Source organism: Pteronotus mesoamericanus, unplaced genomic scaffold, assembly GCF_021234165.1.
Source record: "Pteronotus mesoamericanus isolate MK-2021 breed Mesoamerican mustached bat unplaced genomic scaffold, CSHL_Meso_final contig_32, whole genome shotgun sequence".
Lineage (NCBI taxonomy): Eukaryota > Metazoa > Chordata > Mammalia > Chiroptera > Mormoopidae > Pteronotus > Pteronotus mesoamericanus.
The window spans coordinates 5,098,991-5,112,495 of record NW_026555134.1 but is presented as its reverse complement, the minus strand read 5'-3'; the positions used below and the strand labels follow the sequence as shown (position 1 = coordinate 5,112,495).

The 13,505-nt window shown below is 45.1% G+C and overlaps 1 protein-coding gene across 2 annotated transcripts in view; it reads left to right on the top strand.

Annotated features, from left to right (window-relative positions):
- The first annotated feature begins 1,561 nt into the window (after positions 1 to 1,561).
- GALNT7 (polypeptide N-acetylgalactosaminyltransferase 7) overlaps positions 1,562 to 13,505 on the top strand; it is a 117,711-nt gene continuing 105,767 nt past the window's right edge. For both annotated transcript variants that reach the window (XM_054576050.1, XM_054576051.1), the window contains exon 1: positions 1,562 to 1,740. In XM_054576050.1, coding sequence (XP_054432025.1) covers positions 1,615 to 1,740 — 126 coding nt within the window. In that variant the 5' untranslated portion in view covers positions 1,562 to 1,614. The remainder of the gene's footprint in view (positions 1,741 to 13,505) is intronic.

Sequence of the window (13,505 nt, the reverse complement as noted above, 5' to 3'; positions counted from 1 at the left end):
ATGCAAGGTAGTGTAACCCAAACAATGAAACTGGTGACGTTAGTTTGGTACTATTCTTTATTCATCTTGATGATTCAAGAGCAAAGAAGAAGAAAAAAGAGAAGGAACTCCAGGTCATAAACAACATGCAGTGATGGGGCCGGGGGGAGGAGCGCCTAGGGAGGATGGACAGTGATGGATGGAGACTTGACTTGGAGTGGTGAACACACCGTAGACTGTACAGATGATGCACTGCAGAATTATGTACCTGAAACCTGTATAATTTTGTTAACCAGTGTTGCTCCAAGAAATTCACCAAAAAGGAAGAAATTCTCTACTTCATTCAAAAAAGTTAAATAACCAGGGTTTACTTATTTTAAAGTACTTGCAAAAAAATATGATAGTATTAGGAAAAAGAATCAACTTTCACCATCCTAAAGCTTAAGATATTAAATATTCTGTTCAACTTAAATCAGGCAGTTTAGGGTATGTTACACACACAACGTAATTACATACACTTGGTCATACAGTGATTGACATCTTTATTGGGAGATACGGGCACACAAATTTTTTCTTGGGGTTTGATCTTTGGCTAAAAGGTATTTGTCAATATCCTTTCCCGTGTAACTGATGTCTTAGGCAGAAAAAGCGTTTGAAGAACAGAAATCAAGGAACCTCCATCAAGGGGCAAAAATCAGGCCCTCAGAGCAGAAACTTATCAGCCCATTAACAAGGCTGATACTGCTTATTGCCCTAATATTGGCTTTCTTGTAATCAGCTCAAGAGAAAGTGAGCATTTCAAGTGAGCTTCTCCAGTCCGGTGATATTTGCACATCCCACTTGGGCCTTTTGGTTACAAAATCACCTCCTTAAAGAGCCGTGTGAAAAAGCAAGAACAATCAATAGGAAAAAAAAAAAAAAAAAAATCCTTCCAGCTATAAATCAGCCACGTGGAGCTGCTGCGGCAGCGGCGGTGGCCCCGACTTCCTGGTTTGCTTCCTGCAAGCCCAGCGGCGGGGGGCTCGGGGGAGTAAGGGGGGGGCAGTGCGAGCAGCACCGGGACCGCGGGAGGGGGCGGCGGGCCGGGGGATCTTGCAGGACACGGGCGTTAAGGACAGAGTTATGGCCCAGAATTACAATAAAAGTTTGGGAATCTGGGAGCCTTAAGAGCTGAGCTGTGGGGCAAAGGCTAAAGCTAAGGACCAGACCCGGAGAAAGTATAAGTTAGTTCCAAGGTAACGGGGGATTGCGAAGGAGATCCGCGGGCACAGCGGGAGAGAGAAGGGGACTGCGGATCTGGACGGGGGCAGGCAGACAGAAGGAAGATCCGAAGAGCGAGACGCGCGGGTCGGTTGGATCTCGGCGGAGGCCGCCAGAGGAGGGGGAGCACAGCGGCTGCGGAGCGCGGTCCGAGGCGCGGGGCCGCGGGGAAGGGGCGGACGGAAGGGCCCGGGGGAAGGTAGAGCTGAGGGGAGTTCCGGATCTGGAGCTGGAAAGGGCAGGCAGCGGAGAGGGCGGCCGCCGGAGCGGCAGGGGTGGGGGAGGGAGGAGGAGAGCCGGAGGAGGGGGAAGGAGGGAGGGGAGAGCTGTGGCGGCGGCTGCGCCCGGCTGTGTGTCTCTAACCGCCGGAGGAAGATGAGGCTGAAGATTGGATTCATCTTACGCAGTTTGCTGGTGGTGGGGAGCTTCCTGGGACTAGTGGTCCTCTGGTCTTCCCTGTCCCCGCGGCTGGACGACCCGAGCCCGCAGAGCAGGATGAGGGTGAGTGACCCTCCGCCCCCTCCGGCGGCGGCGACCTGCAACTTGTTTTGTTTGCGCGCGCGAGTGGCGGGAGCCGGGAGCGGCGGCGGGGTCGGGCGCGGCGTGGGCGCCGCAGCTCCGCAGGTGGTGCTGGCGCAGCGCGGGCGGATCGGGGGCGCCGAGCCCCGAGCACTCGGTCCCGGCTGCCCGCCGCCGGCCCGCCCCCTCGCCGCCCCTTCCTCCCGCGCTTCCCCGCCCTGGGCTCCGCCGCGGCTCCCCGCGCTGCGGCTGCGGCTCCGGCGGCTGGCTCCACGCCGGGACTACTGGGCGGAGCGGGAGGAGAGTGGGGTCCCTGGAGGCAGGGGGTGGGGCGCGGCTGCCAAGTCCGGGTCTCCGCCGGGTTGGGACCGCTGCGGTCACGGCCGAGGGACGCGGGGTTGGTCCAGGCTGCGGCCTGTGGCACGGGCAGGCCCGAAAGAGGCGAGAGGTATCGCCACTGCCATCACCACCGGTCGGGACCAGGCCCCTCGGTCCAGCCTTCCCTTCCGCCACCGCCCCGTCCGGGGGTGCCCGCAGCCCGGGGTTTCCCCCAGCCTGCGGCCCGCCGGGTAGTGGGAGGGAGATGGCGCCCCGCCTCCGGCTCTTACGGACAGCGCCGCCTCCCCCTCCACTCCGGTGGCCGGGAGACGGGGTGCGATGTGTGGCCGAGGCCTCTCTCTGGACCGGCCCTTCCTCTCGCCTCCCGGGCGACGGGAGAGCGGTTGGTGCGGTGGGGGCCGGGGGCAGAGGGGCGTCCCCGGCTGCCGCTCGGGCCGGGCCCCTACCCCTCCTGGGGATGCCCCTGCTCCCGGAGTGACGTCCTGTCCGGGGGATGTGAAGCCGGTTCCTCTTCCCGGGCTGCTGCAGGGCTCCTCGGCCGGAAAACTAACTTGTGCCGGCGCCCCGCCGCTTGGCGCCGGCTGCCTGCTCCCCCAGCCGGACGCGGAGGGGCGCCGAGCTTCCCGCGGCTCCGCTGGGACGCATTTGTCTGCCGTCCGAGGCGCGAGCGTTAGCCTTGACACTCCCTTGCTTTAAAGGGTTTAGCCAGGCGCCTCCGAACATTCGTTACTGGGAGCCGCGCTGACAAGGGGTCGCGTGTACTGCGGCTTCGCGGTGACTGTGTCTGGGTCACAGCAGGTTGGCGGCGTGCTGTCGCTCCCTGCAGACTGACCCGCTCCCCCTTAAATAAACTGCACACCCCTCCTTCCTAATCTGGGCCCGCGGGGTAGTCCCCTGGGTCAGATGCCCTTGGGGGTAAGGGAGGGTGTGAGAAGTGCAGGGCCACCAAGTGGCCAGGGGCCATTGGAAGAGTTGTGCTCAGTTGTGAAGTGCCTTTTTCAAATATTTTCTGCACTGCACTTGAGTGATCTTGATTAACTTTTCCTTCTGCAAAGTTAGCATCAGGGAGTTGAATAAGAAGACTTCCTTTATTGAACAGGAATCCTAGGAAGAATTTTACTTATCAGTTCTTGCCTATATGACAATTGGATTTAGTCTTAAGTTCTAGTAATTAAAGTCTTTACTGCAGTCTTTTTATAATATCTGGGGCCGGATTCCCATCGAAGTCATCTAAGTTAAAGTTAATTAAGAAGCACCAAATTTTGCTTTTCAATGTTGTGGTTTTAAGCCTCTCAGCTCTCATGGAGTGGTGGCGACCTTTTTATGATTGTACTTTAAAAATGATTTATTGACAAAACATAATTGAATATTACAATTGTTTGAGAGTTTGTTTTAAGGAAAATAGCCTTTTGCAAAGAGCTAGAAATGTTCAGACCCTGTTTTCTGGGAGAGTAATTGAGGAGAACTGACAAAACTATCCATGTGCAAGTGGGAAGTCTTCTAAAGCCGTGGTGGTGCGTCAGCAGCAACACCTAATTCCTTTAACACATTTTATTTGTGCTGATGTGTAAGTACCGAGCCACCATGCCCATATAATAGCTGTAGGAGGTGGTGATAGCTTCATTTTTGGTCCAAATTACAGTCATGCGCTGCATAATGACATTTCAGTCAACCAGGGACCACATATATGACAGTGGTCCCGTAAAATTATAATGGAGCTGAAAATTCCTATCACCTAGTGACATGGTAGCCATGGTAATGTCACAGCACAACACATTACTCCTGTGTTTCTGATGCTGGAGTAAACAAACCTGCACTGCCGGTCATATGAAAGTATAGCACATGAAATTATGTGCGATGTGTAATGCCTGATAATGATAATAAACAACTATATTCCTGGTTTATGTATTATTATGCTACACTTTTTAATCATATTTTAGAGTGTACTCTTTCTACTTATAAAAAAAGTTTGCTCTCAAACATTATGTGGTATTACGCTGGCAGCAGCCTTATACATCTGTTTACCGTGTCTCTTGATTGCATCATTTTCTTTTGCGATTGATTTAAATGTGTTTTTTTTGTACAGTAACACGCTGTACAGGCCTGTGACCCAGGAGCAACAGGTTATAGCCTATAGGCCAGGTGTGTAATAGGCTGTACCGTCTAGGTTTGTGTAAGTGCAATCTATGATATTTGCACATTGACAAAATCTCATAAGGCCACGTTCCTCAGAAGGTGTCCTCATTCATCATTAAGTGACGCATGGCTCCATTTCATAAAATTTTTGTCAGTGGATCCAATGTAATTTCATTTGCCAAAGACAGAAGCTGGCTATAAGACTTTCAAACATAATTAATATTGAAAAGAATGCTTATAGATCAGAAGCATTTTAAGGTATAGAATATAGATTATAAGTCATAAGAGCATAAATGAAAGGACTATTGCCCATTAATGAAAACTAAACAGTTTCTGAGATAAGAAAACTATAAAAATATCTTCTTTATGGAAGATTCTGACCAGTACACAGATTCTGATTCCCCAGTTTCCCTCACCCCTCCAGTTCTTTTATTTGATTATGATTGCAGACTCCCCCACCCACTGTGAGACACCTGCCCCTCCTCTGATGCTGATCCACATACGCACTTTTTTCTGGGTTCCTGTAAATAGCCTGAGATGGGATAGAAAAGTCCAGTTTATCATATGCACATTCTGTCTCTCTTCTGGTAAACTTACACTCATGGTTCCACTTGGTGCCACTTTTATTGTATTTTCAGTGTTCTAGGCACTAAAGTCTGTTGCAACCTGATCTTTTTTTTTTTTTACCTGGATTACTTCCTTGCTGTAGATTGGCCCAGGCACTATTGCAAAACCCATTATCCATGGTCAAGACAAGAGAAACATTTTTCTTCCTTCTATCTCTGGGCCTCTTGCAGTTTTATTGAGGTGAATGGTGTGAACAATGATTTTACTGTTCAAATTGTACTCTGTTGTATACAGTATTTATAGTCAACAAACATTTTTGAGTGCCTCCTGTGTATCAGTGCTAGTTGTTGAGGAAATGCTCTTTGCCCCAACCTTAAGGATCTTACAGTCTAGTGGGAGTGGGGGGTGGGGGGAAGACATTATTCAAGACCTCACAAATCAATCAATAAAAATTGTGCTACATGCTATGATGAAAACCATGGAGGGAGAGGTTGCTAAGAAAATGGAGGAGCCTGGTCATAAAAGGCTTACCTAAAGACATGAGTTTTGGGTTGAAACTGAGGATTTGAAAAAGTAGTTGTTGGGAGTAGTTGTTAGGAGGCAGCATGGTGAACTGAGGCACCGGGAGAGGAGCAGCATACTTTAGAACAGGGAGAGCGAGAGGAAAGGCAGAGTGAGGATGCAAAGCTAAGTGTGGGTCTTGTACACCCTGTAAGGATTAGGTCTTTAAAGCAATGGGGAAGCCATTAAAGGGTTTTTAAGGAGCAGAGAGATGTGATCAGATTTGTGTTTTGAAAAGATCGCTCTGGCTGCCTGTAGACAGTATGAATTGGTGTGGAGCAAGAGTAGACAGTAGGAGTCCTGTTGGAGGTTATAATAGTTCAGGTGGGACATGATGTTGCTCAGATTGGCAGGGTGACGGTGGAAGTGGAGGAGAGTGAATCGATTCAAGAGTTATTAAAGACACAACGGCATCAGGACGAGGTGACTGGATGTGGGAGTGAAGGAGAAGAAGGTGTCAGGAGGCTTAGGATGATAGATTACTTGTTACATTACTGTAAGTTCTGAAGACAAATTTCACACATTCTTATGTCATATTTTATGGTTATGGGAAAGCTTATTTTTTTAGGCTTTGCTCTCTGGATATTTTAAGGTCAGCATTTATTAAGACCATCTGTTCAGCACTTGCAAAGTACGAAAAGATTCTTTCATTAACTAGATTATAATACCTCCCCGACCATGTATCCCAGATTTATCCTTGAGTGAGTGTTTAAAGGTTCATCATAAGCCTCTGAAAATAAAGGTTTGTAATAGAAATATTGAAAGATCTCTAGTGGTTTTATTATAGGAAATTCAGTACTAGTGTGAAGCTGCATGTAAGCTGATGATTCTGATGCATCTGTGTAGTTACTACTGTAGTCAAACCATTACTGCCACTTAGATTCAGAGCATACATAGTAGGACTGATTCAGGAACCATCCCTAGGCAGAGGAGGTTTATGTGATAGGCAAGCAAAGGTTGGTTGAAAGGAGTATCACTTAAACAAGGATGTGTGTGCATTGATTACCCTGTCACAGTCAACTTCCACCGTACTAAAGCCGTTTTAATTCAATAATGATTGGTTGCAACCGGAAAAACTCTGCCCTTGACCATGAGATTTTACTTCAAATGGAACTGCCGTTTATACTTGTGTAGATGGAGCTATCACTTAGCAAAAGAGAATATGTCTGAAGTCTGAAGTGTCACTTTTGCCTCAGTTCCCCAGGCAAAATGCCTTGGATGGGTTTTTGTTCTATTTTGCTGTCGTCCCTCAACTCCCCCGATAAAAACAAACAAAAAACAGAAAACCCTCCCCATTACCAAGTCTAATAAGTTCAAGCTTTGTAGACCTCTTGAAATTAAAGCAGACTTTTATATACACATACATTCTTCTGGGTCAAGAATCAGAGAAGCTTTTGTGTTTCTTAAAGGTGCCTGTAAGCCGCTAACTGAGCCCTTTGGAGGCAGGATTCGTGTTAGGAAATGGAGTCTCTCTCCCATCTCCAAGGTGCTGAACCATTCAGTCATGACTCCCCCATAGATCAGGACATTTGGACAGGCAAACATCCCTGAGAACTGCTGCATCTGTCGATTCTGTAGAAGTATTTTCCCACCTGATGGTGGAAAATGAGGCATCAGACCTTTTCCCCCCTTTTCCTCCAGTAAGACTCCGTTAGAGTAAAAGTCCCTGCTCTCAAGGGATCTCATCCTAGTTGAAGAAAAAGATGCATTAGTGGCATGGCCTGCGTTCCTTTCCCTCTTCCTCAAGGCCGGCAGTGTAAGGAAGCAACATGAGAGCTAGCACAAGGATATTCTTCATTGATAACCAAACCAGTTGATGATTTAGAAAAGCCACTCAGGGAGAGCACAATTACTATTAAAGAAGGAGTGAAACTTGTTGAACAGTCAAATTTGGGCAACTATTTTGTGAATTAGGCTAACCGTTGGAATGGGAGATAAAGGTGTGGGCGACAATTTGGGTTCAGTATAAGCTGCATGAGATCATTTAACAGTAAACTGGAGACAGAGGGAGAGGGAAAATAATGTATCATGAATGAAAATCAGAATTCTGAGATCGGGCCATTTGTAAACAGAGTATTTGTAAATTCTGACTTCAGAGGTATAAGAAGAGTTGGTCAGCAAGTTTTGAATGGCTGTTGAGTGTAGGAAAATAATTGTTATCTTCAGCTTTAACCTAGATCATTGTCTTTGTTCCTATTTTGCTAATTTTCATTCTTTTTTTTATTGTTCACTGACTTTCATTCTTGAAGAATGAGTATATAATCAGACAGAAGGAAAAAAGTAATTAAATACAGTGGGGCAAAAGTAGGTTTACAGTCATTTGTATGGAAAATAATACAATAATTAATAATGATACAGAAATAAACTATTTCACATACTCACAACTATAAACCTATTTTTGCTGCACCCATGTAGAAAATAAAATTTCTAGAATAAAATGAACATAGCTTGCGGCTATGAAAGAAGTAGCCATTCTACATGTATTACGTTGTTTAATTGTAACAGTAACCCCCTAATGCAAGTCTGATGTAATGCCCACTTTATAGGTGATGACATTGAGTTACAGAGGTAAACTCTGTCCAAGGTCATTTACTTAGGAAGCGGTAGAGCCAGGATTCAGCCTCAGGTGTTCTGACTCCAGAGCTTTGCCCTCTGACCCTATCCTACCGGTTCGAACAACATAGATGAGACCCTATGGACTATATTGAAAGGGAGACACAGAAGACAATAGAGTGGTCATTTCAAAGAGTGATAATCACTTGAAAACAATGCAGGATAATATGAAAGAGAAGGGGGCAGCAGGGACCACTCAGGGAAGATCAAGGAAGGTGATGGCTGAAATGAGGCCTAAAGGATATAAGCCTGCAATGCAGTGCCGAGGAAGAACATCTCAGTCGGAGGGACCATGAAGTGTGTGAAGCCCCTGAGTTTGGAACGGAGGCTGTAATGTTTGAGGAACAGAAAGAAGGCCAAGGTGATGAGCATGGTGAGCTTGGAGAGAATACGATACGTGATTAGCTTGCAGATACAGGCAGGGCTCTGGGCTGGGTGACAAATTCTGTGATCATCTCACTCTGTGAGATGGTCTCAGATAAACAAAATGGGTAATATGTTTTCTTGGCCACAGGTTAGAAACGAAAACTATTAATGAAGTCCACCGGGTCCTGTGGGGTCACAGAGCAAGCAGCATCTAGTCTGCAGGGCTAGGTGCTGTCAGGGAGCTCGTCTTACCGTGGGTGGGAGGGGAGAAGGCCACTGTGCGCAAAAGCATGAAAGACTGAGGCAAATCCTGGGGACTGCACGGCTGGAAGATTGGAAGGGCGAGTGGAGGAATGGATGAGAGGACCTAGAAAGACCAACAGAATCTGAACCCCGAGTGACTGAGCACTGTGAATGGACAGAACCAGGGTGTAAGGAATAATCTGGATGCAAGTGCAGGCTAGACTTTAGTGAGGAGAGAAGTGATCCTGTGGGAGATGGTGAGACCAAAACGACGAGAGGGACCAAGAAAATGAATGGGAAGAAAGAGTGTAGAAGTAGAATTACCCAGCGTAGCTGATGGGAGGAGGAATCCTTCTGGATGGAACAGGAAGGGGAGGATGCCTTTAGAAGGACCAGAAGTGTCTGAGCAGTGATTTTCAACTTCAGCGGTCGTCAGAATCACCTCGAGAATGTGTTAAACACAGATTACTCAGCCTCACGCCCATAATTTCTGATTCAGTTGGTCTGCAACAGGGCAGATAATTTGCATATCTAACTAGCTCCCATGCGCTGATGCTAGTGGTCCTGGGATCACCCTTAGAGAAACACTGGTGTAGAGAACGTGTGGATTTGGAGGCTGCAAAAGAAAAAATTTGTTTGGTTTGGACAAACGGTATTTCATAGACCATAGGTCAGTCAAGTGAAGGTATTTAGCAGGTGGAACTCAGAATAGAAATCAGCACTGGATGCAAAGGGTCCAGCACATGGGCAGGAACATGGTGTCTGCAGCTTGGGGAGTGGATTGGTAGATTAAGGGGGCTCCTGTGGAAGGAAGGGACAAACATGGGCAGGAAAAAAGAAACATGGAAAATGCCTTATTTTAGGTGCTGGGAAGGGAGAGATGAAAGAAGGCACAGGCAAAAGTAAAATGCTTTAGAGAATATTGCCCTCTAGAAAAAATGGGCAAAAGGTGATTTCTTTAAGGGTGGGACCATCAGCTCTTTCAAATACTGCAATATTTGAGCAAGATCTGATTAGAGTTAAGGATGCAGCATGTGGCTGTGGGAGCAAGTTTACCTGCATGCCAAACTAAGCAATGGTACTTGAGAAGGACCTCAGTAGCATCTTCATTGGCATCTCAGTAAATAAGATGACCAGGAAAACTGGATCACATGAAAAAGAGGTTAAAATGGTGACGGAAGAGTTTTATTAGGGAACTGTAACTATCAGGGAGGAACATAACCCACTTGGGTTTATATCCTTACTGCCTTCACCTCCCCACACCCACCACTCTGTGTGTGTGTGTGTGTGTGTGTGTGAGAGAGAGAGAGAGAGAGAGAGAGAGAGAGAGAGAGAGAAATACGTATGTTACTCAGGGTGGGGCAAAAGTAGGTTTACAGTTTACATGGAAAAATAACACAGTAATTAATAAATAATAATACAAGAATAAACTTTGTTTTTCATTCTCACAACTGTGAACCTACTTTTCCCACACTCTGTATATATTATAAGATGAATTGTAATCATGTAGTTGTAATAATATATAATATATAGTATATGTAATGTAGACATTATATTAAATATGCTTATAATACACATTAAGCATGTTTTGTATTCTTTTAGTCTGAAATCCAGTAACTTGTAAAGCTGCGATTAGAACATTTTAATATTTAAAGTTGGAAAAGAAAGAAACAGAATAGCAGACAGTAAGCTCAGCAGTTCAGTAATGTTAGCTAAAGCGTGAGGTCCGCCATTGGATTCTAGTTCAGTCTACTGATCCCTAAAGCAACACTGAGACAAGCTGAGCTGTAATTACCCAGGGCTTAAGTCTTTTCTGGAGAGGAAAGAACTAACTTTCAGTTGCTAAGAATCCTGAATATTTCAAAATGAGAAATGTCCTCATGTCTGCTCCATTATAAATTCTCTTCCGGGCTCCCCAGCCTTCATTGCATTTTTAAGCATTGCTTCTGAGAAATATTTAAAACATGTCAACAGGGAGATCTGATTGAGTTCACTGACTGTAAGAATGGGTATGCTGAAACTTGAGGAAAAAATTAACTTTGCCTTATCTAATTAGGTTTATAGACTTGCTGCAGAGCACCCTGGTTTCCCAAACCTAGAAGGTACAATTAACTGCAGTATTACATCAATACCAACTAGTCTGCTAATAGGCTTCCAAGCAAAGCAATTGGAATTTGTTATTACCAAGGATATTTTAAACTGGATGAATTAAAATTAAATCACATACTATTGGGAGCAGTTCTGTTTGAGACTAGAATAGAATAGATGACCTAATCACTTTTTTCATCTTTAATCTTTTATTGAGTCCCTGGGTTTAAGAATACATTGGGGCCTCAAAAGAGGTATGGTACTCTCTTCAAAAGTAAACTTACATGCTTAATGACTATTTGGCCTAAACATAATTTTAGCATTTGTAGTTCTTACCTTTATAAAATATTTCATAATATGGTTTAGTGCTTAAGTAGGGAGGTACTTACTGTGAAAATATATTTCACAAGTATATGTATACTTTATAAAAAGAGTTAGTATTAATTAAAGAGTAAGTATGTCTTAAATAGACATTAGCTGAGAAACTGCCTAAACTTTTGTCACTCTTTTGAAAAGGTGGGTATGTCAGCATTTCTGTTTATTAAATGGTCTGTAATCATCCTTAAATTCTTGGTTTTCCATTTTAATAAAAGCATCAAAAAAAAAAAACACCCAACAACAACAAAACAAAAACAACCCCGTGATAAGATATTCTCTTTAATGTGAGGAAGGTTTGCAAGTTGCTTTTACAACTGTGTGAATGCCTAACCCATTTCCAGCTGGAAGCCTTGTTTAAATTGAGTGTTTCTATTGAACTGAAATAGTAGAGTCAGGTTCTTAATGTAGTATGAGACACTTTTGAACAGTTGTACAGATTTTTAAGGATGAACACTTGTTAAGAAGTAATATAGTAACATCAGTGCACTATCTGTATACTTCTGTGAGAATTTCTTTTTTGATAAATTCTTTAGAAAGGCTAAATAGAAAATAATGGAATAATAATGTACAATTGTACTTTTATAAAAACTGAAGCTGCTAAGCCATGATGTTTGAAGTGCTCTAAAGATTCATTACTTGTCATCATTTACTATTGCACTTGAAATAATTTTAGTTTGTAGGAATTTGAAGTACTTCATTTATAGCTTATTAACATCTATTATGGAAAAATAATTCCCTATAACCCTAGCAGAAAAAAGGATCAATATACTTAAGTGACTCACATAAATTTCAGTTTGCCAGAATATATCAAAAATATCTGGACAAAGATGTTCAGATATGGAAAACTGGAAGGAAGGAGCATGATATGTAGATTCTATGTCTATTTAGATTTATAGATTATTAGTTATATAAACACTTCAAAAATGACTCAGGAACAGTCTTTTGGGGTTAAATCAACTAAGATATATTTATTTGAAACTTCCGGTCAAGATGGCAGCATAGGCAGACATGGCTCACCTCTTCGCACAGCCACATCAAAATTACAGCTAAAATATAGGACAGCCATCACTCAGAACCACCAGAAATCAAGCTGAATAGAAGTCTGAAAACAATGGAATTTTAGAAACCACATCCATCCAGACTGGTGGAGGGGGCACAGACACAGAACAGGCTGGTCCCTCACTGATGTGCGGTAGATAAAAATTTGGGAGGGATATCTCAGAAGCAAGGAGTCCCTGCCCCTAGCAGGCCCCTTGAGCCCAGGGTTCCAGTGCCCGGAAGATAAGTCTCCACAACTTCTGGCTGCAAAAACCATCAGGGATTGAGTCTGTGGAAGAAACTGCTGGAGCCACAAGCAGTTCCTCTTAAAGAACCTACACAAGGACTCACCTACTCAGACTTACTCCCTCTGAGCTCCGGCACTGGGTTAGCAGCTTGAAAGGCACTAGTGGCATAAAGAGAGAAATTGAGGTGTTTGGCATCAAAGCGTGTGGAGGCCATTGTCCCTTTTCTGGGCCCTCCCCGCACAGAGCCCATAAGGCTGTTGCTGTATCTGAGACTCCATCAACTGGGCTAACACTGTTTGACCACTGTGTTAGAGAATCAGAGACTTCAACCCACCCAGTTTTGGGGCCCACCCAAGCTACTTTTCTATATGAACGGCTGGTCTTGGCTCATGCTTCACGACCTCCTAAATCCTCTCAAACAAGCAACAGCTGGCCTCAGTGAGCCCCAGGCCCAGCACTAGCAGCAGCCAGCCTAGTTCACAGCTTGGGTTCACTTGGGAATCTCCAAGCCCAGCACAAGTAGCAGCCCTCTCAGATTACTTTATAGATCAGACAGGATGGCCCTGGGCAATACACAGGTGGGGGTTGAACTTGGTCTGCATCACCCAGGGAACGCCACGGCCAGTGCACCCTGTGAATAGCTAAAGACCACATAAGAGCACCACCGCCCCGCCCCTGCACAGCTGAGTCTCCACAGAGGGCAGAGGTTGGTGGTCAGTGGTCACAGCCAGTCCTTGCAGCTGACTGGCCTGGGTAAATCCCTCCCATTGACCTGCCAACAGCAACCAAGGCTCAACTATAAGAGGAGAGTGTACTCAGCTCACATGAAAAGCACACCTCGAGTAGCCAGCTTAGGTGATAGGGGAGGCTGTGCCACTGGACCCTACAGAACACCAACTACGTTAGGCCACACTGCTAAGTCATGGAGTCAAAGCAGCTATGTAATACATAGAAACAAACACAGGGAAGCTGGCAAAATGAGGAAATAAAGAAACGTGGCCCAGTGAAAGAACAGATCAAAACTCCAGAATAAGAGCTAAACAAGATGGAGATAAACAATCTATTAGATGTAGAATTCAAAGTGCTGGTTATAGGGATGCTCAAGGAACTTAGTAAAGACCTCATTAGCATAAAAAAAATCCAGAAACTAAGGACACTAATTGAAATAAA